Source organism: Fusarium subglutinans (assembly GCF_013396075.1).
Source record: "Fusarium subglutinans strain NRRL 66333 chromosome Unknown NRRL66333_c0000165, whole genome shotgun sequence".
NCBI classification, from domain to species: Eukaryota; Fungi; Ascomycota; class Sordariomycetes; order Hypocreales; family Nectriaceae; genus Fusarium; species Fusarium subglutinans.
Genome location: NW_023502228.1, coordinates 75,084 through 97,557, shown reverse-complemented (window position 1 = coordinate 97,557; position 22,474 = coordinate 75,084). Strand labels below are relative to the sequence as shown.

General features: G+C 48.5%; 7 protein-coding genes across 7 annotated transcripts; 3 read left to right on the top strand and 4 right to left on the bottom strand.

Annotated features, from left to right (window-relative positions):
* Positions 1-455: 455 nt before the first annotated feature.
* Positions 456-2,656, bottom strand: FSUBG_10010 (K+ transport flavoprotein; the record flags this gene model as incomplete). Its single annotated transcript, XM_036674546.1, has 6 exons — positions 456-1,280; positions 1,321-1,655; positions 1,711-1,859; positions 1,911-2,158; positions 2,223-2,596; positions 2,647-2,656. 6 exons carry the CDS (start codon positions 2,654-2,656, stop codon positions 456-458), a joined length of 1,941 nt encoding a protein of 646 aa, XP_036534525.1.
* Positions 2,657-3,718: 1,062 nt separating this feature from the next.
* On the bottom strand, positions 3,719-8,127 carry FSUBG_10009 (pisatin demethylase cytochrome P450; the record flags this gene model as incomplete). The annotated part of the gene is made up of 9 exons (XM_036674544.1): positions 3,719-4,807; positions 4,850-5,752; positions 6,312-6,347; positions 6,430-6,494; positions 6,559-6,854; positions 6,905-7,029; positions 7,083-7,417; positions 7,471-7,652; positions 7,703-8,127. 9 exons carry the CDS (start codon positions 8,125-8,127, stop codon positions 3,719-3,721), a joined length of 3,456 nt encoding a protein of 1,151 aa, XP_036534524.1.
* A 1,238-nt stretch (positions 8,128-9,365) lies between these two features.
* Positions 9,366-10,885, top strand: FSUBG_10008 (lysine decarboxylase; the record flags this gene model as incomplete). Its single annotated transcript, XM_036674543.1, has 2 exons — positions 9,366-10,231; positions 10,282-10,885. 2 exons carry the CDS (start codon positions 9,366-9,368, stop codon positions 10,883-10,885), a joined length of 1,470 nt encoding a protein of 489 aa, XP_036534523.1.
* Positions 10,886-11,689: 804 nt separating this feature from the next.
* FSUBG_10007 (multifunctional beta-oxidation) lies at positions 11,690-12,719 on the bottom strand (the record flags this gene model as incomplete). The annotated part of the gene is made up of 3 exons (XM_036674542.1): positions 11,690-12,450; positions 12,500-12,554; positions 12,600-12,719. 3 exons carry the CDS (start codon positions 12,717-12,719, stop codon positions 11,690-11,692), a joined length of 936 nt encoding a protein of 311 aa, XP_036534522.1.
* Positions 12,720-13,380: 661 nt separating this feature from the next.
* FSUBG_10006 (toxD) lies at positions 13,381-14,552 on the top strand (the record flags this gene model as incomplete). Its single annotated transcript, XM_036674541.1, has 3 exons — positions 13,381-13,655; positions 13,706-13,835; positions 13,890-14,552. 3 exons carry the CDS (start codon positions 13,381-13,383, stop codon positions 14,550-14,552), a joined length of 1,068 nt encoding a protein of 355 aa, XP_036534521.1.
* A 185-nt stretch (positions 14,553-14,737) lies between these two features.
* FSUBG_10005 (lactoylglutathione lyase) lies at positions 14,738-17,071 on the bottom strand (the record flags this gene model as incomplete). Its single annotated transcript, XM_036674540.1, has 6 exons — positions 14,738-14,782; positions 14,853-15,397; positions 15,889-16,161; positions 16,468-16,680; positions 16,729-16,751; positions 16,806-17,071. The coding sequence occupies 6 exons, from the start codon at positions 17,069-17,071 to the stop codon at positions 14,738-14,740; spliced, it is 1,365 nt and encodes a 454-aa protein (XP_036534520.1).
* Positions 17,072-17,889: 818 nt separating this feature from the next.
* On the top strand, positions 17,890-21,666 carry FSUBG_10004 (heterokaryon incompatibility het-6; the record flags this gene model as incomplete). The annotated part of the gene is made up of 1 exon (XM_036674539.1): positions 17,890-21,666. The coding sequence occupies one exon, from the start codon at positions 17,890-17,892 to the stop codon at positions 21,664-21,666; it is 3,777 nt and encodes a 1,258-aa protein (XP_036534519.1).
* Positions 21,667-22,474: the final 808 nt, after the last annotated feature.

Below are 22,474 nucleotides of genomic sequence, written 5' to 3'. Positions count from 1 at the left end.
CAGTCGGGTGTCTGGCTCGCTGTTTTCGGTGCAGATCAAGGCGAGGACGGAGGAGTCAAGCAAGTCAGGGGAAGTCCCTGGTGCTTAGATGCCTTAGTTGGTTGTCATTCTCAGAATCAATATGACGTGCAGAACAAGCCATCGAGGCCGAATTAGAGGGCCACCCTGCCTTATTCCCTCCTTCTATTTTTTCTAGTCATCCAGGTCGCTGGAGGTTTAGATCTGGAGCTGCAATATAACGTGTTTGTCGGATTGCGGGATGTCCGCAGAGGAGGGTGACAGCCCCAAGGACAGCAAATTGATCCAGGGGACCATAAATTCCCATTCGTGGACTATAGGAATACCGGGATATCAGACAGACTAAGCATTACAGACTAGTCACGCGAGCAGAAGATCCTCAACGAAACGGTCAGACTTGATCAATAATCACCGCCTCGGAAGTCGGGGGATAACAACTAATCTCTCCCAAGAGTCTCCCGATACGCCGGAGGAAGAATACCCTCCAAGGCAGCCTTGATCTGCAAAGCCAACGTCCGCGAGTGCCATCGATGCTGCTGCGTATAACCCCCCATGACCCAGTAATTCTCCAGTCTCAGGTGTCTCTTCCACATTCCTTGTATTTCGCCCTCAGCGTCAATGCCCCATGTGGCGTCGAGACGATCAGCAATCTCGCGAGGTCCAAGGACCTTTTCATCGCTGGCATTGCGTCTTTCACATCCTTCACCTCCCAGGACCTCAGCGGCTACGGACCGAACGTCACGATCTGCAAAACCTGTACACCAAATCACGGCATCGGCGGCGGCAGAGCTTCCATCGGAGAACTGAAGACCATCCTCAGTAAACGCGATCGGTTCGACTCCTGCTTTGACACTGGCTTTCCCTCGTGCTATAATGTCTGTTCCGCCGACGTCAACATAGTGTCCACCAGCTCTCTCGATCAAATTACAAAAGAGCGCTTGCTTAGGGTCTGTACTATCGAGCACCGGAAATCCAGCTTCTCTAAGAGCGGCATAGCGTTCTGGCTCCTTGGACGCGAGCCCTCTGAAGAGGTTTCGCGCGAGTTGACCTTCCACGGCGGACGGAAGCATGAGAAACATTCTATCGCCACGCGCGACGTCAAAGTTGTACGCGCCTAGACTGACGTCGTTGCAGATATACTCGAATGGGCAGATGTATGTCGGCGATCGCACGACCATTGTTGACTCGAGACCGGCAGCGTAGCAGTCGCCGAGGATGTCGAAAGCCGTGTTTGCTGATCCTATGATGAGAACCGACTTTATCTGTTAGACTGTGTGACGATACTGAAGCTTGTCCACTAACCTTGACACCTTTCTCGGCCAATGCTCTTGCGTTTTTGTAGTCCGACGAGTGAATGTTGATTCCTTTGTAGACCTCTGCATTTGCAATAGTAGGAACATAAGGCCTCTGGGAGGAAACACCAGTTGCTTGGACTAGTTGCCTAGCAGTCACTGTAACCACTCCAACAGGAGTTTGTAGTTCAATCGTCCATTTCACACTTGACTTGTTGTAAACCGTCGACTGAATTGTTGCCGACGTGATGACGTTGAGGTTGAATGACGCGACATATTGTGCCAAGTGATTGGCCAGTTCATCCTTGCTCAGGCGGTGAAGGCCCCGAAGCTCTTCTGGGTAGCCTGCTCGGGTTAGTTAGCTGAACCTCCGTCTCTAGAGGCGCTCGATTTAACTCACTCGTGTAAGGCATGTCGCAAAATGAAGTTGGCACGTGGAACTTCATGCAGTCGTAGCGCTTGGCCCAGTTATCGCCGACATGGGCATTTCGTTCAGCCATGATGCTCTCGACACCAAAGGTCTTGAGCCGAGCGGCGAGAGCTGCCGCACTACAGCATCGTTAGTCAACGAAGAAGCAGGGACTGGAACAATGGACTAACGCGTTGCCCCCGCCAATAATGAAGACATCAGTGTTAATCTGTGCTATGCCATTCAAATTGCGACCAGGTAAGTGGAGCAAAGATGCATTTTCTGGATGAATATCAAGGTTCTCAAGCTTGGTGCTCAGAATCCAGATCTTCCATCCAAGCTTATCCTCGCAGCTCTGAATCGGGAGGAGTACGATCCGAGCACTGCATGAAGCCGCAGGCGACGCTGTTCTGAACGACAACGCGACGTCAATAAATTGCTGGAGCAAGATAAGCCAGCATCAGTCTCCCATCAAGTAGTGATGTCAATCGGAGCGAACATACCAGTACTGGCGTCGCAGCGACGAACACCACGCTCTCCATGTTCCATCTCATAGAAGGACCTCTCATCTTGTTAGTTTCCAACAAATTGGCAGCAATGACCGAAGGTGTATAAAAGGTTCGCAAATGATAGGTAAATGCCAATGCATCTTTCCAGTAAGCTTGATCAGCGAAGAAGCAGTCTTGAAGAGCTTGGATATCATTGTCTCTCAAGGCATCGTGGAATGACACGACAACGGCTGCGGCTTGGTCTGATGGATCGACGTCTTTGAAAGTTATTCTTTCGACAATTTTCGGTGAAAGGTTGGGAACAGGCCGTTCGTCGAAGAGCTGAAGCAGACTTGCGGCAGGGGGATAGGGCTCAGGAATTCCATCGTCTGCCATGTTTGTTAGAGGTAGCGGAGGTCTAGTTAGATAATATTCTTACCAGCTGCCATTGCGAGATTATAATGTAGGTTATAGTTCAATAAAGTTGCGATATACGAACATGAAATGCGGGGATAGAGGATCGGTCAATAAGGATGAGCTGGCCTGGTCGAGAGTAAAAGTGGACGATTATACGGCATGGTTAGAGACGATGTAACGGCAGGCTACCTTTTATCCAGCAGTACCCATTCCAATGCATGTTTGTTCTCAATCCCCACCAACCAACACCTTTACTGCATCTTGCAGCAAACCGGTGACGCGTCTCCCATCCGGGGTCCGAAGCCCGGAGCCAACAGAAGAAGTTATCGAATGGCGATAGGGCTGGAGATGTCAATGCTGTTGGCTACCAACGGCTGGTGTAACCCTGGCGTAAATGCCACCAACAGATGGCCCCGCGAGGTGCCAATCAGCTAATTCGAGGCTTGTTCGAGAACTGTCATTTTTGCAACCGGTCTGAGCCTAGCCTATCGCATGAAGCCTTATTTGCAAAGAGAATAATGTCACTTGTGCCGTCAAATCTTGCCTCGGTACCACTCCTATTTTCCATGGCTTGTAAAAAGAGTTGCTATTGGAGAAGGTGATGAGCATATTAGAGCCTGATATACCCTGCATGAGCGCCCGATGAAGCGCGTTGCAGTACTGGCTATTGGTGTATATGTATGCATGTTCACTATTCTATCACAGTTATCGTGATACTGCATATGTAGCTTACAGCTTGATGTGTGCCGATTCAGTCCCGCGTCGGAACTACTTTCTGGTGTGAACGGATCTCCCCATTTCAGGAGGCGGAGGTAAGGGAATGCCCACTTACATCTGCTGCTTTGCAACGATGATGTTCTTCTTGGCTGGGATATGAGAGGTGCTCTGAAACTTTGAGTGTTACCCTCATAACTGATCAATCTTGCCTCTTCAGCAAACTTGCGACCCTGAGGGAGACATGAACTACAATGGCCTTGATGATGGGCACGCGAACTTGAGTCTATCCTAGCCATCGTATCAGGATAATTTTGGGAATTCTCTAAAGTTTGATTCCCTTTTGCTGTATGTATGGGTGAAATGCCATTGACCCGGTACTAATATGCTTGCAGCCAACTAGGGACATCTGGAACTGTATCAGGCAGCGCATATGAGTTCTCATCAACGAAGTCTGATATCTTGGCTTTCAACTCTTTATGCCTTTCTTCCACATGCTCTCCCTCACGAGCCAAGGCGACAAAGTCCATGATGGTCTTGCAGTCCTCCCAGATCCTTGCCCTGTTTCTTATACCTGGCAACGGGCTCGTCGCAGGGTTGAACAGGAACCATACTCGCCTCCAATTCATATCGCGTCGCTCGCCTTTGCCATGTATCCAAACTTCAACATTTCTGCGAAAGCTGTGCCAATGCTGCAGCAAAACCTTCAGCTTTTCATGATAAGGTGCTATAATCTCCTCTCGGCGCTGGCGGTTGACAGCCTTGGTCGCCTTGCAAACTTGCTGCATCTCAGGGAATTCAAAGAGAATAGGTTCCCATCGATCTTCTTCCTCCTCTTCAGACTCTAATCCGATGGGGAGTGTTGGTGGTGGAATACCCAGAGGGCAGAGAGGATCCCATGTCGGCAGGCAATCACGAGACGCGGGATATTCATTATTCTCGAGAATCTCCCACAGCCAAGGCATGGATCTCAGTACACTCTCTCTGAATATTAGCTGCGCAAGCTTGAATATCGCTCTGCAAGTCTTGGCCGCGCTGTCGACATCGGGTATGTCAAGAAACGATAGAGTATGTTGGATGATCTCAGAGGGTAAGGCTAAGAACCCCGTCGTCTGCTGTGCATATCCCTTCAAGCACAACTTTTTCACGCACGACTCCAAAACTCGGGAAATACCGGGGATCTCGACAGGATTTGCAACAAGCCACTCATCGCCAGGTGTATGGAGCCAAGGGTAATCCCACTGCGTGCGGGCTCGCTGCAGTTCTGGCAAGTGTATCTGTTTCCGTATCGGTTCCGAAATACGATCTTCAAGGCCGTATGAAGCTGGAATATTCCGCATCTCACGCCAGTGCCACAGTCCATTCAAGTCAACGTGCCCTAGACGACGGAGTGAGGCCTTGGCATACAGATCCAGACAATATGAATGCACCGGGAGTGGAACCAGCGAGTAATCAAGCTCCTGGCATAGCTGTTAGTACCTATTATTATCAAAGCCATCAAATAAACTTACCATGCAACCTTCGTCCACATATACCCAGCTGGTACTTATATCCTTCAATCCATGTCGTGGTGGATAAAGCGAGTGAATGCCTCTGAAACGTCTGCCCTCAATCATATTTGAACCGCTTGACTCTCCAGATACATAGAATAGATTATCACTGCTTCCCTCAAGAAGTTGATCGCTGAAATCAGCTTTCCACATCGACGGCTTAGGGACGAGAAATCGGACATTTCGACAGTTCTTCATTTGTGCGACGCTGAGAACATGGCCGTTGATGCCTTGCAGACTTTGGCACGAAGGTGAAGCGATGTGCTCTGAGGGGACGTTTGAATCGTCTGAACTTAGTAGAGACCATTTCTCAGGATGCTTGCGATCGCCTGTGTAGTAGGCAAGACCGTTGTGCCATGTGCCATGTGGCAAGCGATCGGGAAATTCGCAGGTATAGAGATCCGTAAGAGGGTACTGGTCGGGTGCATCATTCGAGTAGTCGCTGTCCTCCTCATCAGATGTAGATGAGACTTCAGCCTCTATATCTTCATTATCAGTCTCCCATCCAGAATCATACTCCAGAGGATCTTCTTCGCTGGAACTCTGTGCATCTGGCGCCCAATCTGGGCCATCTTCATCGTCCTGATCCGGCCATGCGTCAACTTCTGGAGGTCTAGCTGGACCCCGGTCTTCTGTTGCGCATTCTAGGCTATCTTCGTCCTCAAATTGATCTTGATGCGGCCATTTACGGAAGCCGACGTAGTCAGCACCCTCCAAGTTCCAAGCTGCGCTAGGCGGCTCATCTGGAGTCCGGATGCGGGCGATGGCCATGTCGACGCCGCAGATTTGACAGCTGAATGAGTACATGATGCAGTAAAATAGTGCACGTGAACTGGTCAAGGGCAAAACTAGGAGGTGCTGGTACTGTTGGGCTGTAGATAGTGATATTGGGATGTGATGGTGTAAAATTTAGGGGTTTCAGACGAGCGAGATCGGTGGGTTAGTGACCCGGCAGCAAGGGTCTAGTCTTAAATAAGTTAACTTGTTTGTTAATGATCCCTGTCCTTGTTATAGCAAGTTAACCTGTACTAAGTTGCGGTACGAGGAGGAACAGAGTGAGACGCGATGGCCGAGTAGTATTATACAATACAAGTTCAGAGAAATCAGTTTCATAGTTCGATTTACCGCGGTTTCAAAAGATTTCGTGAATGGAGCCGCAGAAATTGAGCTACCTATTATGTACCGCCAGGTTGAATTAAAGAGCAATTACCTTTAAGTAAACAAAGCTTGACGGGCAAAATAACTTAGTGCTTCCTAGCTGTAAATACAAGATGAAGCCGAGGCGCATCCAGTGTGAAATGGTCTCTAAGACCCTCAAGAAACGCCGACTTGCTGATATTTTCCGCGCCAGAAAGGCAGACATCAAAGCGATGCAATATCATACACGTAGCATAGCCAACTTCCATGAGGCCCAATTGCTTACCCACGCATGCATAGCGACCTGAACGATGCGATTAGCCTTGGAAACTCAAGAAATACGGTTACAGAGACGGTCATGACTTACCAACTGAGAATGGCGCAAATACCGAACCGTCCCTTACCATATCTGGATTTGTGGTCCAGCGCTCTGGGACAAAGTCATCCGGAGCGGTGAAGTACCGTTCATCTATAAGCCAGGTTAACTCAAGACAATAGTTGAAACGGTGATTTGCTCCTTTAGTGCTGCATACCTCTATATAGTGTGTATGAGGGAACAGTCACTACAGTATTTCCAGGAATGAAGATGTCACCGGCTCGCAGCCCTTCTGCAGGTGTCATGCGCTGCAATCCAGATGGAACTGGAGGAAAGAGTCGAAGTGTCTCATCAATACAAGCTTGAAGATATGTCAACTTGGAAAAGCTCGAGTGACTTGGTTCTGAAGAGCTGGAAAACAGGTCATCGATCTCCTCTTGAAGCCGAACGCATGCATTTTTGTTCGTAGCTAATAAGAAGAACAGGCAAGTAAGTGTTACAGAAGTGGTGTCACTGGATAAAAGATTAGCTGACAGCCTCTGCCACGAAGGACGTGCCCTCACCTTCCAGTAACGGCTATAAGCTGCATGTCAGCTTGTAGGTTTAACCAATCTTGCTCTTTGGGATATAGCTGGGATTTGTAATCCTCAAGAAGCCAAGAGAAGATATTCGGAAGGTCTGGTTTATTCTGCATCATCATGTCAGTCTTTGAATGGAAGGCTAAATACTGTCATACCATACCTGTTCTTGATGCCGAACTTGAGTCTCAAGCCATTTCTGCAAGATAGCGTCTTCCCTACCAAGGAACGGCATCGCCCTGAACAAGGGAAACATCCAGATCAGTTGGCTGAAGGTCCCGGCCATCACCATATGCGACTCGACCAGGGCCATGAATGGATGCTTGACGCCGTCTGTTAGCATGTTGAAGCTCTGACCAAAAGTCAGGTCGCCCATGGTATCGAAGCTGTAAAACTTGAACCACTTTGCAATGTCAATAGGTATATCTTGGCTCTGTTCTAGTCGATCGAGTAGCTGGCTGGTGTATTTGACCACTCGGGCCTCGTAGTCACGGAGAGCTATGTGAACTAGTTAGCCTTCGCAAGCTTGATAGTGACTCATAGGAAATCACCCTTTGAGCTTAACGCCCTGTCCCAGGCTCGTCGCCTACGAGAATGATCGTTCTTGTCTCGCGACATATGAAGAGAGATTGCTGGCTGTTCGAGGTTGTACCAAGGTCCTTTACTACACGGCGAATTGTTGGAGTGTATTGCATGGAAGACCTTAGCATCGAGGATGGATAGTGCTGAGGTCCTACACAGCAGTAGGTTAGCACCATTAGTATGAGCAGAGGATGTTGCTACTTGCCGACGCGCACAATATCACCATAACTTCTATGAAGGTCTTGAATCTCCCTGTAGAGCTGAAAGCTAGCAACGGAACGCTTGGTGAGATACAAGTTGGAGACTCTGGCCATGAAAGGTCCCGGAAATTTTGATAAGCGGTGGAAGAGGCTGATGCGGTAAATAAAAATGCTGAAAAAGGTCCCTGAAACGAGAAACGAAACCATGTACATGGATGCTATGACGGACTCCAAGAAACTGTACGGTGACCCAGCCTCTGTAGCTCCAAGCCTCTTGAAGCTCAGTACCAGGAGACCAAAGACTATGAGAAGTCCTTGTAGGATCTTGGTAGTGTAAAGATCCCATTCCCCGTTTCTGAATATTAGAATGTGGGCAAGTATTCCCGATAATGCCCCGGTTCCGATGGCCAGTAAGGTCGGGTACATTGTTGAAACGATATTATGGATTGGAGGCAATATCGGAAGGAATTGGGGTAACACCGATGGAGAGGTTATAAGAGATTTGGTGCTATCCGGAATGATTTGATTCCGGTCAATAAGAGCACCAACTAAACAGTCTGTTCCTATGGGCTCATTGGTATTTCGACAGCATGGGCAGGTAGAGCTGCGCCTTTGCAGATATGGCAAACATGGAGAAGAGATAGCAGAAAAGATCATATTGGCCTCACTTCAAAAGCATTACCAATTAAAGTAGCCGATTTGCTACCCTCAGGAATAAGTCGGGAGCTAGTTTAATGCCATAGCATGGATTGGGCTAGATCTGCCTTCTGTAAGCGAGGAACGAACTGGTGAAACAAAGCAGCAGGGATGAAAACAAGATATGTGCAGGATTCTATCTGAAATAGCACGATATCAAGGAACTCCGTCATTTTAGCTTCGTCTTTCCAAGGTGACCTGCCTTAATTGTCATAGATACTCTCGGTAGCTGCAGCGTCACTTCATGCTTTACAACCTGTCTACTTCATGGCTTCGCTTCCATGCCAGAGAACATGATGTCCAGACCTACAGGGTATAGATAGCTGTGGGGTGGACTACCTCCTATAAAGTTAAGCTTTAGGCTGCGAACATAGGTGATAAATGACAACACGATGTTTTCTTTCCCCGATATAAGTTTTTACCCAGAAGGTTTCACCAAGGGGTATAGATAGTGAATAAGAGAAAACAATACTTGAAATTAACCAACATACCTATTTGTCGGTCTCGGAGGATCGCGGCATCAATAACCTCCGCTCGCGTCTGTGACAACATACTAATTGCGGCAGTTGACCACGGAACATCATTCCGAGCGATATACCGCGACTGATAGGTATTGCTATCAAGACCCCTGTTCATCTTTCTCTGATCGACCTTGTCAAATCTTAATTGCGAATAACCCTGTCAGCCAGCTTATGAAGCGGTGACAAACTGTCCCTATTCGGTATCATGCATAGGATAGCTTGCGGAAGTACTCCGTACTTATCATAGAACGCAGTTATGAGTAGAATATGCGTATTACCTACCGCATTTGGACAGGAACGAGACTATCGGCATGATCTTGTTGATGAGTATTTTCACAAATGCGTAATTGACCAAACTGGATGTAGGCTATTTAAACGCTTGATTTGCTTCTTTCATGGCCTGCTTATCTAGTCACCTCCTTGCATCTTCACATCAGTCTCACAGCCATGCAACCCAATCAAAAGCTCTGTATCGCTATCTTTGGCCCTACCGCCTCCGGGAAGACCAAGTTGGGGGTTGCCATTGCGAAGACCTTTCCGAGCGAGGTCATCTCTGTCGATAGTCTACAGTGCTACAAGGCGGGAAGCATTATCACCGCCAAGCCCACTGCTCAAGAGATAGATGATGTTCCTCATCACCTGATTGACTATCTCGAGGCTGATGAGGAACCCAATGAGTTTGTGGCCCTGGCTGCTGACAAGATGGACGAAATTACAAACCGAGGGAACCTCCCTATTCTTGTCGGCGGCTCAACGTCTCTCGCAATACCTTTGTTGCATGAGGCGTTCAAGCGGCAGTATCGGTTTATTTCTGCAACTCTGATCCCGCGCCAGTCCACATACTGGAAATTTATCCAAGTTAGAGCCAGCGAAATGCTCGAGAGGGGTCTCCTTGACGAACTTGAGACGCTGAGAGACCTGCAGCAGAATTTGATGGATGACAACGCCTGCTTCCATAAGGGTGTATGGAAGGCCATTGGGTATCAAGAGTTCTATCCCTATCTCGAGGCAGACTCGCCACGCAACGCCCGGCAGTCGTCGTTTCAAAGGGGTCTCGCACTCATGAACGCCAATACCTTGCAGTACGGCTTCCATCAACTCGAGTGGATTCGCTCCGTCCTGAACCCTTTCTTACACCAAGCCGGCGTAGTATGCATGAGCCTCCCTGTCACTAACAAGACTTCCTGGATGTCTGATGTCGAGATACCTGCTATCTCAATGCTCAACGATCTTTGTTACAGTTTGCGAACGATCAAAGTTCCCACTAACGGCACATTGAACTCTAACTCCAATTCTCGAGTCGTGGGTCTATTGTAGATCTCCCTTCTCTCCTACCTGCCGATCTTAAGCTAACCTACGCTAGTGGCGGATCTTCGCCAGGGAACGACCCGGGTCATATCGATGCAGCTAAAAAGCTTGCGTTTGCTCTCCACCAAAATAACTACAAACTCGTCTACGGTGGCGGCACGACTGGGATCATGGGCGCCATCGCCAGCACTCTGGTGCAACTCTCAGGACAAAGTGCCGTCCAAGGCATCATTCCGGTTGCACTCGCAAAGTACGAAGAAAGACTCACCAAGAAAAGGGCCGATCCTTCAAAATTCGGGAGCAGGACTGTTGTGAAAGACATGCATACACGTAAAAGACTCATGATCGAGTCAGTCATTGGTGGCGCTCCAGGGAGCGGCTTTGTAGCTCTGAGTGGCGGATACGGTACCTTGGAGGAACTCCTGGAGACAACGACTTGGTACCAGCTTGGTATTCATCGATGCGGCATCTGTGTGTTTGACGTATGCGGCTTCTACAAGGGTTTGATGGACTGGGTTCGTCAAGCTGCACAGGCAGGGTTTGTTGGCACAGAGGATGCTACTATTCTGCGGGTTGCAACGACGGCTGAGGATGTCATCGACTGCTTGGGCAGCAATGATCACCGCTATTCGCGGATGGGGGAGCTGGAATGGGGTTAGTCGCTACCTGATTGGGACAGTTAAACGCTGTAGCATAGCGTTACATTGCATAGCAGCATTGCGATATATCACTTTCACCTGTCAAACTACGCGTATTACACATCATTCTATGGCTTGATGTATGCGAATGAAGCAAGCCAGTATACGACGAATCAACTTTACACCTTTCATATGACGAGGTGGTCAAGGATCAACTGCCGCTTCCCATCGCCGCTCTTCATTTGTCAGAACGAGCCAATAACCCTTGCCTGCCGCTGACAAGCCGCCTTGAACGCTACTCACATGCGAAGGGCCTCATATTCGACGGGTTCATCGCCAATGTGAACCCCGCTATATTCTGTTACCACCTTGATCGATCCGTTATACCCGTAATGCTCACTGCAGATTGTCATATGTTTTTGACTTTATCGGACGTAGGTTCCGCAACCCAAACTTGTTTTTACCTTTTTACTATCCATGGACCTGCTGCTTGTAATGGCCCAACTTGCATTAAGAGGCGGAGAGTAGGTGGATCAAGGATTTTTGCTGGATATACAACGACAGCCTTATTTCTGATACAAGATCGTGGCATAATGGGTAATAACCCTGGAAAGAGAGTTGAGTCTTTGGTCTTGATGGGAGGGCTTCTATTGTACCAAAAGATTTGCTACAGTGCTCTTGACGACAACTTCCAAGATTTCAAAGTTCAGAACAAATAGAATATGAGGCTAAAGTTGCAAATTATGTCTTATCTTCCATCTTTTACTCAGATTACGACAGAACGCCAGATTGATTGATAAATGTCTCTCTATTGAGAAAACAAATTTACAATTTACTCTTCCCCTTGTCTATAACCTTGATCAAAGCCAATCCATTACTCAAAACGACCTTGCCACTGGCGACTTGTGTAACAAATCTCACCTCGGACCAACCGTCCTGATTGACCCCCATAACCCACGCATTCGTAACCAGCTTGTCGCCCGGCCTCACAGGGCTAGCAAACCTGGCTTGATACTCTTTGATATTGGAAGGGTCTCCACCACCCAGCTCCTTCAAGAGCGAATGAGCCGTCGAGTTCCACGAATACAGCCCATGCATAATTGTCCCTCCGAAACCCATCTTCTTCCCAGGTTCAGGGTCAGCATGTAGCGGATTATAATCGCCATTCAACCTATACAGTAGCGCCAACTCAGCGTTAGTCTGCACTTCAATCGTAGCATCAGGCGCCTTGTCTTTCGGTGGAGGGTAGTTCTCCGTAGCTGGACCCTTGGGGCCTCCCCAGTCGCCCTGGCCGATAAAGAAGCCGCTGCTGGTGACTCGGGCGTGCACCTCGCCAGAGTCTACATCGACAAGGTCCATCTGCGTCTCGAGGACAGTGCCTGGGCGACCCTTGTCGTAGACGCCGATGACCTTCTGACGGGTTTCGAAATTGCGACCCGCGGAGGTGGTTGGGAGGGGCTTTAGGAATTGGATCTTCCGTTGGCCATCGACAACGCGCGTATAGTCTAGTTTGGGAACACCGGGGATTTGAACAGCTTTGCTTTCCTTGTAGTAGTCCACGACTTCCTGGGAATCCTTCTTGAAGGCTGCGATGGGTTAATGAGTGCGGGGAAAGGCTAGGGTAGCGGGACTTACGAAGAATGACGGGGTAGGTAGGGAAGACGGCGAATTTCGGATGAAACTCCTGTGTCTTGTCAATAAGAGTTTAGTGTTTCTAGGGAGGATCGCGACAGACGTAGAGGAAGTGTAACTCATCGACGGTAGCGCCGATGGTGTTGGCGAAGAGGAGGACATCGCGTTGCAGCCACGTAACCTTGACGGGCGGGTACTCAAAACCAACACCAGGACCTGACATGATGAGTAATTGAGAATGTTGGTGTGAGTATGTGAGAGGAGGAAGTAAATAGGAGAGATGGGTTATATACCCCAGACTTCATTAGTAGCCAAATGAAATCAGCCGAGGTTTGCGGGGTGTGGGGAAGGGGAGTTAAGCTCAATACCCCGGATTTGATTGGTGGGGGAGTCAAGCAAACCGAGGCTTGCAGGGTAGAGGAGAGAACAGACATTCTGACTAATAAAAGCTAGTATGATAAAAATGATATAGAGTTTATGTCTGTTATTTCTGAATTATGCTATAATATCTAAAGAAGTTTTCTTATTCCCTTATTTGTGTGGATTTTATTTACTATAATATCGAATTAGGTTCAGTGATTGAGACAAGGCTATTTGCAGCCTGACATTATGACCTGGGTAGGCGTGCCACGGGGTCCTTAGCTGACATTATCAAACCGCAATCTAATGCCGTCTTCCAATTCTTATAGAGTCAGATAAAGAGTCAGGGATGCACAACTATTGATAAGCAGATTAGCATAACGTTGTGTCTTCACGGCTGACATATGCGGTGATACGACAATTAGTCATGCATATCTTATCACATCACGTAATCCTCAACTTACAGCTGTACTTATAGGCAGGCCAAGGAACTCACTGCTTATCATTGATTCATTAAATACGCCATGTCTACTACGAAAGCTCTTGTTAATATTCGCCCAGGCCACGCCGAGGTTCAGGACATTCCTGTGCCAGCGCTTGAGCCCGGCTACATTAGAGTCAAACCCACCGCTTGGGCTATCAACCCAGATGATGCTTACCATCTTGGCCTACAAGGTGATGAGAGTTGCGCTGGTGCTGTTGTTGGGACAGACTATGCCGGTGTTGTTGTCGAAGTTGGGCCTGGAGTTGAGAGGGACTTCAAGGTTGGGGATCGCATCGCTGGCGGTGTCGTCGGGCAGTATGTAGATTTGAGACGTTGGTGTATGGCCAGTACTGAGATATCGTTAGGAATATTCTGCGGAAGCATGATGGTGCTTTTGCGCACTTGATTCATGTCAAGGGAGATATTCAGATGAAGGTTCCTGATAACATGAGCGACGAAGATGCTGCGACTCAGGGAGTTGCGCTTATCACGATGGTACCGCGATTCCTTCCAAACGTTGCTAGCTCATGCTAATGAGAATTTTGACAGGGCGTTGGATTATACCAGCATCTTCATCTTCCCCTGCCAGATGAACCAGCCAAAGAGCCCTTCCCTGTCTTTATCTACGGTGGCAGTACAGCCATGGGGATCTCGGCAATCCAATTTTCAAAGCTCGCTGGCGCCAGAGTTATTACTACTTCGTCACCCGGTAATGCAGACTATGTCAAGTCTTTGGGCGCCGATCATGTCCTCGACTACAAGTCCAAAACTCTCATCGACGACATCCTCAAAATCTCAGGCGGTCCCCTTCTCCACGTCTTCGACACCCATCCCAATCCCACCAGCCTCACGACCTCCGCAGCAATCCTCCAGAAGTCTCCATCCGCAATCTACATCTCCCTCAACCCTGGCCCCGAACACGAAGTCAAACGCCGCAATCCTCACGTCACCGCCGAATCTATCCTCGCATACTCAGCCACAGGTAATCCGTGGATGTATGAGAATGAGTTTTACGAGGCTGTACCAGCAGACTTTGCATTTCAGAGAGGATTTGTCAAAATAGCTGAGAAGTTGTTCGAAAAAGGACTATTGAAGCCGCCGCGTGTTTTTCTGAATAGAGGGGGGAGTGGCTTAGAAGGCGTTTTGAATGGACTGGCTGATATGAGGGAGGGGAGAGTGAGTGGCGGGAAGCTTGTGTATACGCGAGAATGAGAGTTAGTAATCTATGAATGTTGGGTGTTAATCTCTGATAATAGTGTAGCATTGGTGTAAATTGGATTAACGGGGTAGATAGGGAACATCAATATTAATCGTGGCTAGTCTATCGGCTAAAAAGCCAGTCCTCTCGTTAGGCTCGTTAGGCTTTCCAAGTGATGACAATCATAACTACTTTGCACTCATTCTTGAAGTTTCTGGGGAACCAATTCGACAGTGTATCCGTCCTAAGAGTTATTATTAGCGTTTTCTTATGAACTATACAGCAGTGATACGTTGATAAGGATTGATACCTACCGGATCTTTCACGAACGCAATCTGTCCAAATACATGCTGGTAAGCAGGGTGAAGATCACCCAGTCCAATTTTCTTTTCAGCTTCCCATTGGCTTAAGGGAACATCTTCTCGACTAGCAGCACCTAAATCTTTGATCACCTCAACACCGTGATTCTTCAAGCGTTCAACGGCGCGGGGGACATCAGGTACAGAGAATCCGATATGTCCGAGGCCCAGATGCGGTGGTTGGTTTCCAGTACTGTAGTAGCCCTGAGGCTCATTTTCTGACCCGTGTACATGGTACAACTCAATAAGTCCTGGGGTGTAGGCTAACTGAGCTAGAGTATCACGGCCAAATTTGCCTAAATCTGCCCGATGCTCATCCGTTTGAGGGTAACCAAGATAGTATATCGTAAAAGGGCCGGTGTCCATAGTAAAAACCGTTCGCATTCCCATTAGGTCGATATAGAAGTGTAGAGATTGCACAGGATCTCGGATGCGTAACATGACGTGGAACAATTTGTAACCAAGTGTAGGGTCGACTGCTGTAAAGGGCGGATCGGTACCTAGACCGTTAGGCATAAATTCCCCAACTGGCATCTCTGTAGATGAGCGTGAGGGTAATTGAGACATAGACTGAGATGCAAGAAATTTCACGTTTTGGTTAATTATTAGAAGGTTTATGTATTGATCCTAAAGAGTATTTATATGGAAGGCTAAAGTTTGATACATGTACGCTGCCGCAGTGGGTTGCCGCGGTGGATTGCCGCAGTACGCTGCCGCTGCAGCGGTGTTATTTCATAAGCTGTTAGCGATTATAGTTACCGGTCTTAGTACAGCATGTGACAACTGCGGGGAATGAGTTATGGATAAATGGATAGGAACGGGTGGCTAATGGATTAGTTGTTAAACATTAATAGTGACTAGCCGATCGGCTAAAAGGCCAAGCCTGCCGTCGAGCTTGTTATGCTATCTGAACGGTGATAATCACGAATCTCAGTAGTTGAACTCGCGACCGTTGTCCCTACTGTCCTCAAGATCCCGCTTTGACTCGTACTCATGCGCCCTTGAAGTTCCATCTCAATAGAGCTATCGCGGTCCCTAGCTTCGATATGGGCGGTGTTGGTTCCGGGAGATGTTCTATGGACACCTGGACAGGAATGAGTGGCGGTAGGCTTGGTTATGGTATTTGTTGCCATGCTTTTTGCATGATTGTCACTGGAGTGGTGGCAGTAAGTGTTGTCTTTGCCTGTTGCACCTGACGACCGGACGATCTTTGTAATGAGTTCTGCCATTTTCATCTCGATTTGTAGTTTGAGGAGATAACACACTGGTTGGAATGAGAGATAACTGCGGACTGTCAGTCAAGACCTACTGAGAGTCAAGGTACTCACACCAGACTACTTGGCAAAGACATGAGGCCAACCAGAACAACCTGGAATACGTCAGTGGCTTGAGAGATAATGGGAGGTCTTTCTACTTGCATCTAAGGAAAGAGACACAAAAATAAGAAACAGATTCATACGAGAAAGGGGGATATACTTGGTCAAACCATTCTCAATAAGCCTTGACCGAACGAGGTAGATGAAATATGCATTCAACGCTCCATCTACCAGGGCAAAGATGACTCTCTCACATCTATCCCAGATACTGTTCAGCCATATCCATTGGTCGTTGATTTGCAAGCGCGCTGGCATCCAGATGATGAACACGCTGATGTTAACTGCCAATATGATTGCGAATACGATCCATTTAAGGCGTGCGGCTCGACCGGGGACGACCATCAATAAACCAAGACGATTGAGGATGATTTGGAGAAGGAACTGGAGTTGAAGTGCCCAAAACAAAGCTAACGCATGTCAGAAGACCCCCCAGTGATCGAGAACTGGAAACCTACCAACAGAGAAGTAGAACCCGAAGCTTGACCAGAATGAGTAAGTACTCGAATTGCAACAGGTAACAAGATTAACTTACCTTGGATCTATGTATTGCCGCTGAAATCCCCAGGCCAAACATCCAAGAACCATACTACTGAACCAAACAGCCCAGATCATAGCGACATAGGATGTCACACGTCGACGCCTCTTCCATGCCCTCCAGCTCTGCTCTGACGCCTTGGCCACTGAGAAAACAGCCACACCGAGAGAAAAGCCCCAGAATATGCTGACGGTATTCATGTCGACTTCGCCGGGAACTTCACGGACATCTCTGTCCAGTATTAAAAAGCCGTATTGACCCATGTTTGAACATTGACGATGTAAATTGATAGAATAGAACGGGTGTAAATGAGAATCAAAGGAATGGACGATGGGCTTTTTAAATATTGCATATTGCATTCTCCATTTCCTTGGCCATGGCGATGTACCAAAAACATGGTTCTGCATTACTGTATAGAATAAACTCAAATCGGGGGTAAAGCTCAAAAGATCCAGGTCCAAGCAAACAATCTGCGCCAAGATCTGCCACATTACAACGAGGCTTGGATATACACCACTAGAACAACCACGGGAAGCGTTGTTTTATCTGGTTGGGCTTATTCGGATAAAGGCAATTGACAGATCAGAGACAGAAACGGATCGTGGCGTTGGGGCTATGACCAAGTTAGACGTGGCTTCAGGGTTTCCCCAGATCTGCGCAAGGATTTTGATCGGCGGTTGAACTTTGATAGACTTCAACTTACCCAGGCAAGCTTAAGCTGTTGCGTATGCTGGCATCAGAGTTGGTCTCTTGATGAGATTTTAGCGGAATTGCTCAGATGTAAGAGGGAGTCTAGTAAGTGACAAGCTGCAGATCCAAAAGCTCGATGTCGATCACAGCAATGCTGGCGATAACAGGGAACTTCTATACCATCTGCTTCGAAATCAGTTGATTTGCAGTTACGGCGTCTGTCGCTTATGCAGCAGGTTAATTTACATCATGGCTCAAGGACAAGACCGGGTGATCATGGATATAGCGCTAAATTACTATAACCAGGATCAATTAGCCCCGCTTGCAAGGCAGAGTCTCAACATCGTCAGCCAGGCTGACTAGCTACGTCTTACTCACCGTATGCACCAAAATGGTCTCACCAGAAGAAATCGCCGGCAAATGGCTCCTCAGCCTCTGTAGTCGAAAACCTTCTGTAGAAAGGGATCAACTCCTCACCCATCTCGAAAAGATAAAATTCGACGAATTCTTCACTCTGCATGGAAGATCACCCGTCTTCAAGACGTACCACGTCGAAGCCGTGCGTAGGTGCCTAGCCAAAGAGCTGAGGGTGGACTATCCGATGGCGCGTGCGCTGCTGGAGAAAGATGAAATGGGAGACTTGTTTGCTGGCGAGAGGGATTTGCTGCAGGTTGCAATCAAGAGGGCAAAGATTGACCCGGGGTACTTGGGTGAAGACCCGAAGAAGTCGAATCCTGAGCTATTGGAGATGCTCAAGTTGCTTATGATTCATGGAGCAGCGGTGAATTGCTTTGATGATGAGGGGTACTCACCGCTTGTTTATACCTGTATGCTGGGATATCAGGAGCTCGTCTGCTTCTTGGTCGAGGCTGGAGCGGATATTTCGACAGTCCAGCCACGCAGGTCCCCAGAGCAACTTGCCAAGATACGAAAGGCTGCTAAAGATGGAAAGACTGTGGGAAATTTGCCCAAGGAACAAGCCAACCTTCTTCAGGTCACCCTTGACGCTTTGATCTCGCCGCAGGAGATCGTCGACATGACGTGGGTTGGTTGGCCTCCGGGTGTGAATTTTGACATACCTTTATGGGATCTTGATATCGAAACTACCTGGGGCGGGATCATTATGTATCTCCTCGAAGAGGGACTTTCATGTCCCAAAGATGATCCGGGATTAGTCATGATGCTTCACATCGCCTGTCGCAAGGGAGCGCTGGATGTTGTAAAGAAGCTGCTGGCGTATGGTGCTGCTGCTGATGTCGCTGGCCCGAGAATGGTAGATGGTGGGCAAGGCGAAGGGTCGACCTTTGGAGCGGCGATGCATGCTGCAGCCGCGGGCTGTAACATCGACATCGCGTTGGCTCTCATAAAACATGGCGAAAGTGCGAGTTGTCGTCGGCACTGTATTTTCAACCGCGGAGGCACCAACAAGGATATGACGCCCATCGAAGTCGCGATAGCAGCGGGCCCTTATAGGAGCGATGAAGACCTTGTCGGCTATCTGGAAGTGTTCATGGCACGAGCCAGTGATCTTCCAGATTCGGATTACCAAGCTGTACTGAAACATTGCGCGCGGAACAATAAGCTTGATGCAGCCACCGGGCTTCTTGACAGAGGCATACGACTAGATGAAGTACCAACTTGGGTTTCAAGTGTTGATATGGCAAAGTTGCTAGTTTCTCACAATATCCAGCTTGATCCTGCGGCCTTGCAAGAGAGAGCGCTGAAGAGAGGACGGTTGAATCTTTTGCGATGGTCTGTTGGTGAATACGGTGCGAAACTACCCGATGATCCCAAGTCTTGGGGAGAGATGGTGACTTGGCTTCTTTCATCTGGAAATATGTACCTTGAGCAGACGAGATATCTCATTACCGAGTACCCAGGTCCGCATATCGACATGGTACTTATTTCAAGACGACGACTTCATCGTGAGAATCTCAAAGCAACGAAGACGAGTTGGCTTTATACCGCTATCATCAAACATAACCTGCCGGTTGTCAAGATGTTGCTGGAAGCCGGGGCTGATGCTAAGTGTCCTGGCTTACATGCCGATGCACCTACTTTGATACGGAAAGGGGGTCGAGGGTCGGTCTGCGGTGTTGAGAAGTGGCTGGAGATAGTTGGAATGCTGGAGAAGAAGATTTCTGGTGATGAGGGGTGGACTATGCCTTCTTATTCTGAGGTGAGGAAGCGTGTTGCGCCGGCTGTCGCGGTTGAGAGACGAGCTTGGGATGAGAAAGTCGAGAGTATGGTCAAAAGCAGGCAGGAGGTTCCTCACGCAACTCCGCAGGAAGTAAACGACTTTGTGCCATCTTCTCCTTTGGTGGCAACCTCTTCAGCAGAGCTGTATCAGCCTCTGAGCAGCAGTAGCTCCTTTCGACTTCTAGAACTACTCCCATCGAGTAACCGGACAGACCCTCTTGTTGGACGCCTAGTGGACAGCGATATCACTTTCCAGCCCGACTACGAAGCTGTGTCCTACGTCTGGGGAGACATGACACCAGTCAGATACATCAACCTCGGCGACCAAGATATCTCAATCACACCAAACCTCCACTCAGCACTTATCCATCTTCGCTCCCCCGACACCGTCCGAACACTCTGGGTCGACGCCCTATGCATCAATCAATCCGTCCACGGCGAACGAAACCAACAAGTCCGCATCATGGGCGACATTTACAAGTCAGCGCGTCAAGTCGTAGTATGGCTCGGTGACGCAGCGGATGATTCCCACCTTGTGTTCCAACATCTCAACGACGAGACTATCCCCGACTCATTCGACAGTGGCTCACCTCCACCGGAAGATAAACGCCGTGCTTGGGCCGCGCTTGTCAAAAGACCTTGGTTCTTCCGCACATGGGTGATCCAAGAAATCGCCGTTGCGAAAAGAGCGGTCATGATGTGCGGAGAGGAGGAGACGCTTTGGAGGAACGTGGAGATCAGTTATAAACCTGACTTTTCGGGTGGTGCGAAGGGACTGTCGACTTCGCGAGGCGGTGAAGGTGATCATCCGATCAGGGGATTCGATCCGGATAGTCATGTTTGGAGTCTGAGGATGCTTGGAGTTGGAAGTGATCCGATGAGTATTTTGAGGTATAGTCGTGTTTGTCAGACTACTGAGATTCGGGATAAGATCTATGGTATCTTGGGTTTGTTTGAACCCGGGTTCATACCCGTTGACTATGATCAGCCGGTGGAAGATATCTTTCGTCAGTTCACGGAGGCTGTGATCAAACTCACCAAAGATCTCAGTATTCTGGAAAATATCGGTGTAAAGCGCAGCTATCCAGACCTGCCATCGTGGGTCCCTGATTTCACGGATGTTTCGAGTAACAGTCTCCCTGGTGGTAATTGGTACGCACCGTATCGCGAAGACGCGGAGGAGAACTACGACGTTCGGTGTGCAGATGGAACACAGCTCAGCTTTCCTAGGGAACTCCTTGGAAGGGAGTATCTCCCAGGCTTGACGTTCTCGAAACACGGAAGTTTGACGATCAGGGGGAAAATGGTAGATACGATTCGGGAGGTTGGGCCGGAACTTGAGGATGGTGTTGGTCATGCACCGGGGACTGAGGGCTTTGAAAGGGTGATGAAGGAGTGGGAAAGTCTTGCTGTGAAGCTGATACCTGAGTGGAAGGCGGATGAATCATCAGTCAGTAAAGCCTTTGCGACGACACTTACAGCAACTCATGGCTCTGAGCTTTTCAGCACTGGCGTGGGTTTCACACAATGGTATCGACACTGCGGCGCCGGTATTCTCGAATCAGCAGATCCATCAATGTTTCTTCGCGATCACGAGTTCTATCTCTGGTGGTTAAGCGTCGGGAAAGATTCAGAAGAGAAGGACCCTGACACAAGCTCGGAAGAGAAGTCAAACGAAGAACCTGAAGTTATTGGGTATGATCTCAGAGAGTTTTCTGAAATTTTTACCTTTGCGAGCTATGGTCGATGTCTTTTCACAAGTGAGAAGGGGTCTTTGGGACTGGCGAGTCCGAGAGCGAAAGCGGGAGATAGGGTTGTTTATTTTCCTGGTTCGACTGAGCCGTTTCTGTTGAGGAGGAGGGAGGGCGAGGGTTGGATGTTGGTCGGCGACTGTTATTTGTATGGGCTTGATGTGGATATGTTGTTTCATGATGCGGAGCATTTGGTTGAGGATTTCGAGATTTACTAAGTATTTTTCTTAGCTTTGAAAGTCAGTTTGAAGAAGTAAACATCTTTTGGGATAGGCAGATCTAACTTTGAGTCGCTATCCTGTTCTCGCCAGTCGTGACTTGTTGTTCTTGTTTGATGGCCCGAACAGCTACAAAGTCTCAGTATCCGAAGTAAACAAGCAGTATTTCTTCCATCTTGTTTTTAGTTGTTCAAAACCAACCATGGTATTCAGGGCTCTCTTCTCTAGTCCAATAGTGGACTAGTACTTGGCGTTGTGTCCGCCAATAGCTCAGTCACAGGCCCTGAGCCCAACGCTGTTTGTGTCCCGATCACGGGGCTAGTGTGTCACTGGCAAAGGGTTTGACCTATGCCAGTGCCAGTAGTTTTCAAATCCACTGTAAGAATCAGAGGCCTTGCTTATCTCATTCCTCAGCTTCCGACCTCCCGAAAAGTTTTCTTTCCTCACCACATTCATCGCAGAAAGTACTGACAAGAAGGTCTCGATGGTCGAGACTTTCTTGCGACACTTATTCTATTGTTGACGCGGGACTCTACATCATACACCCTATCGTCCCTTGCCGGTCCTTTTCAACGACCTCGTCAACTCATAGTCGTTCTCTCCCAACGGTGACATCCTAAGCCTCGTGGCAGAACCTTGATATCTACAGTGAGCAGCCAGTCTTTACTTGTTTCCATTCTAAATCATACCGGACTAACCTCAAGAACCTCAGTTGACTCACGTATCTCAATTCCCTTCCATCACGTCGCGTCTTCTTTCGACATAGCCCACCATTAGATATCCAGAAGAAACAACACAGAGATTGTCG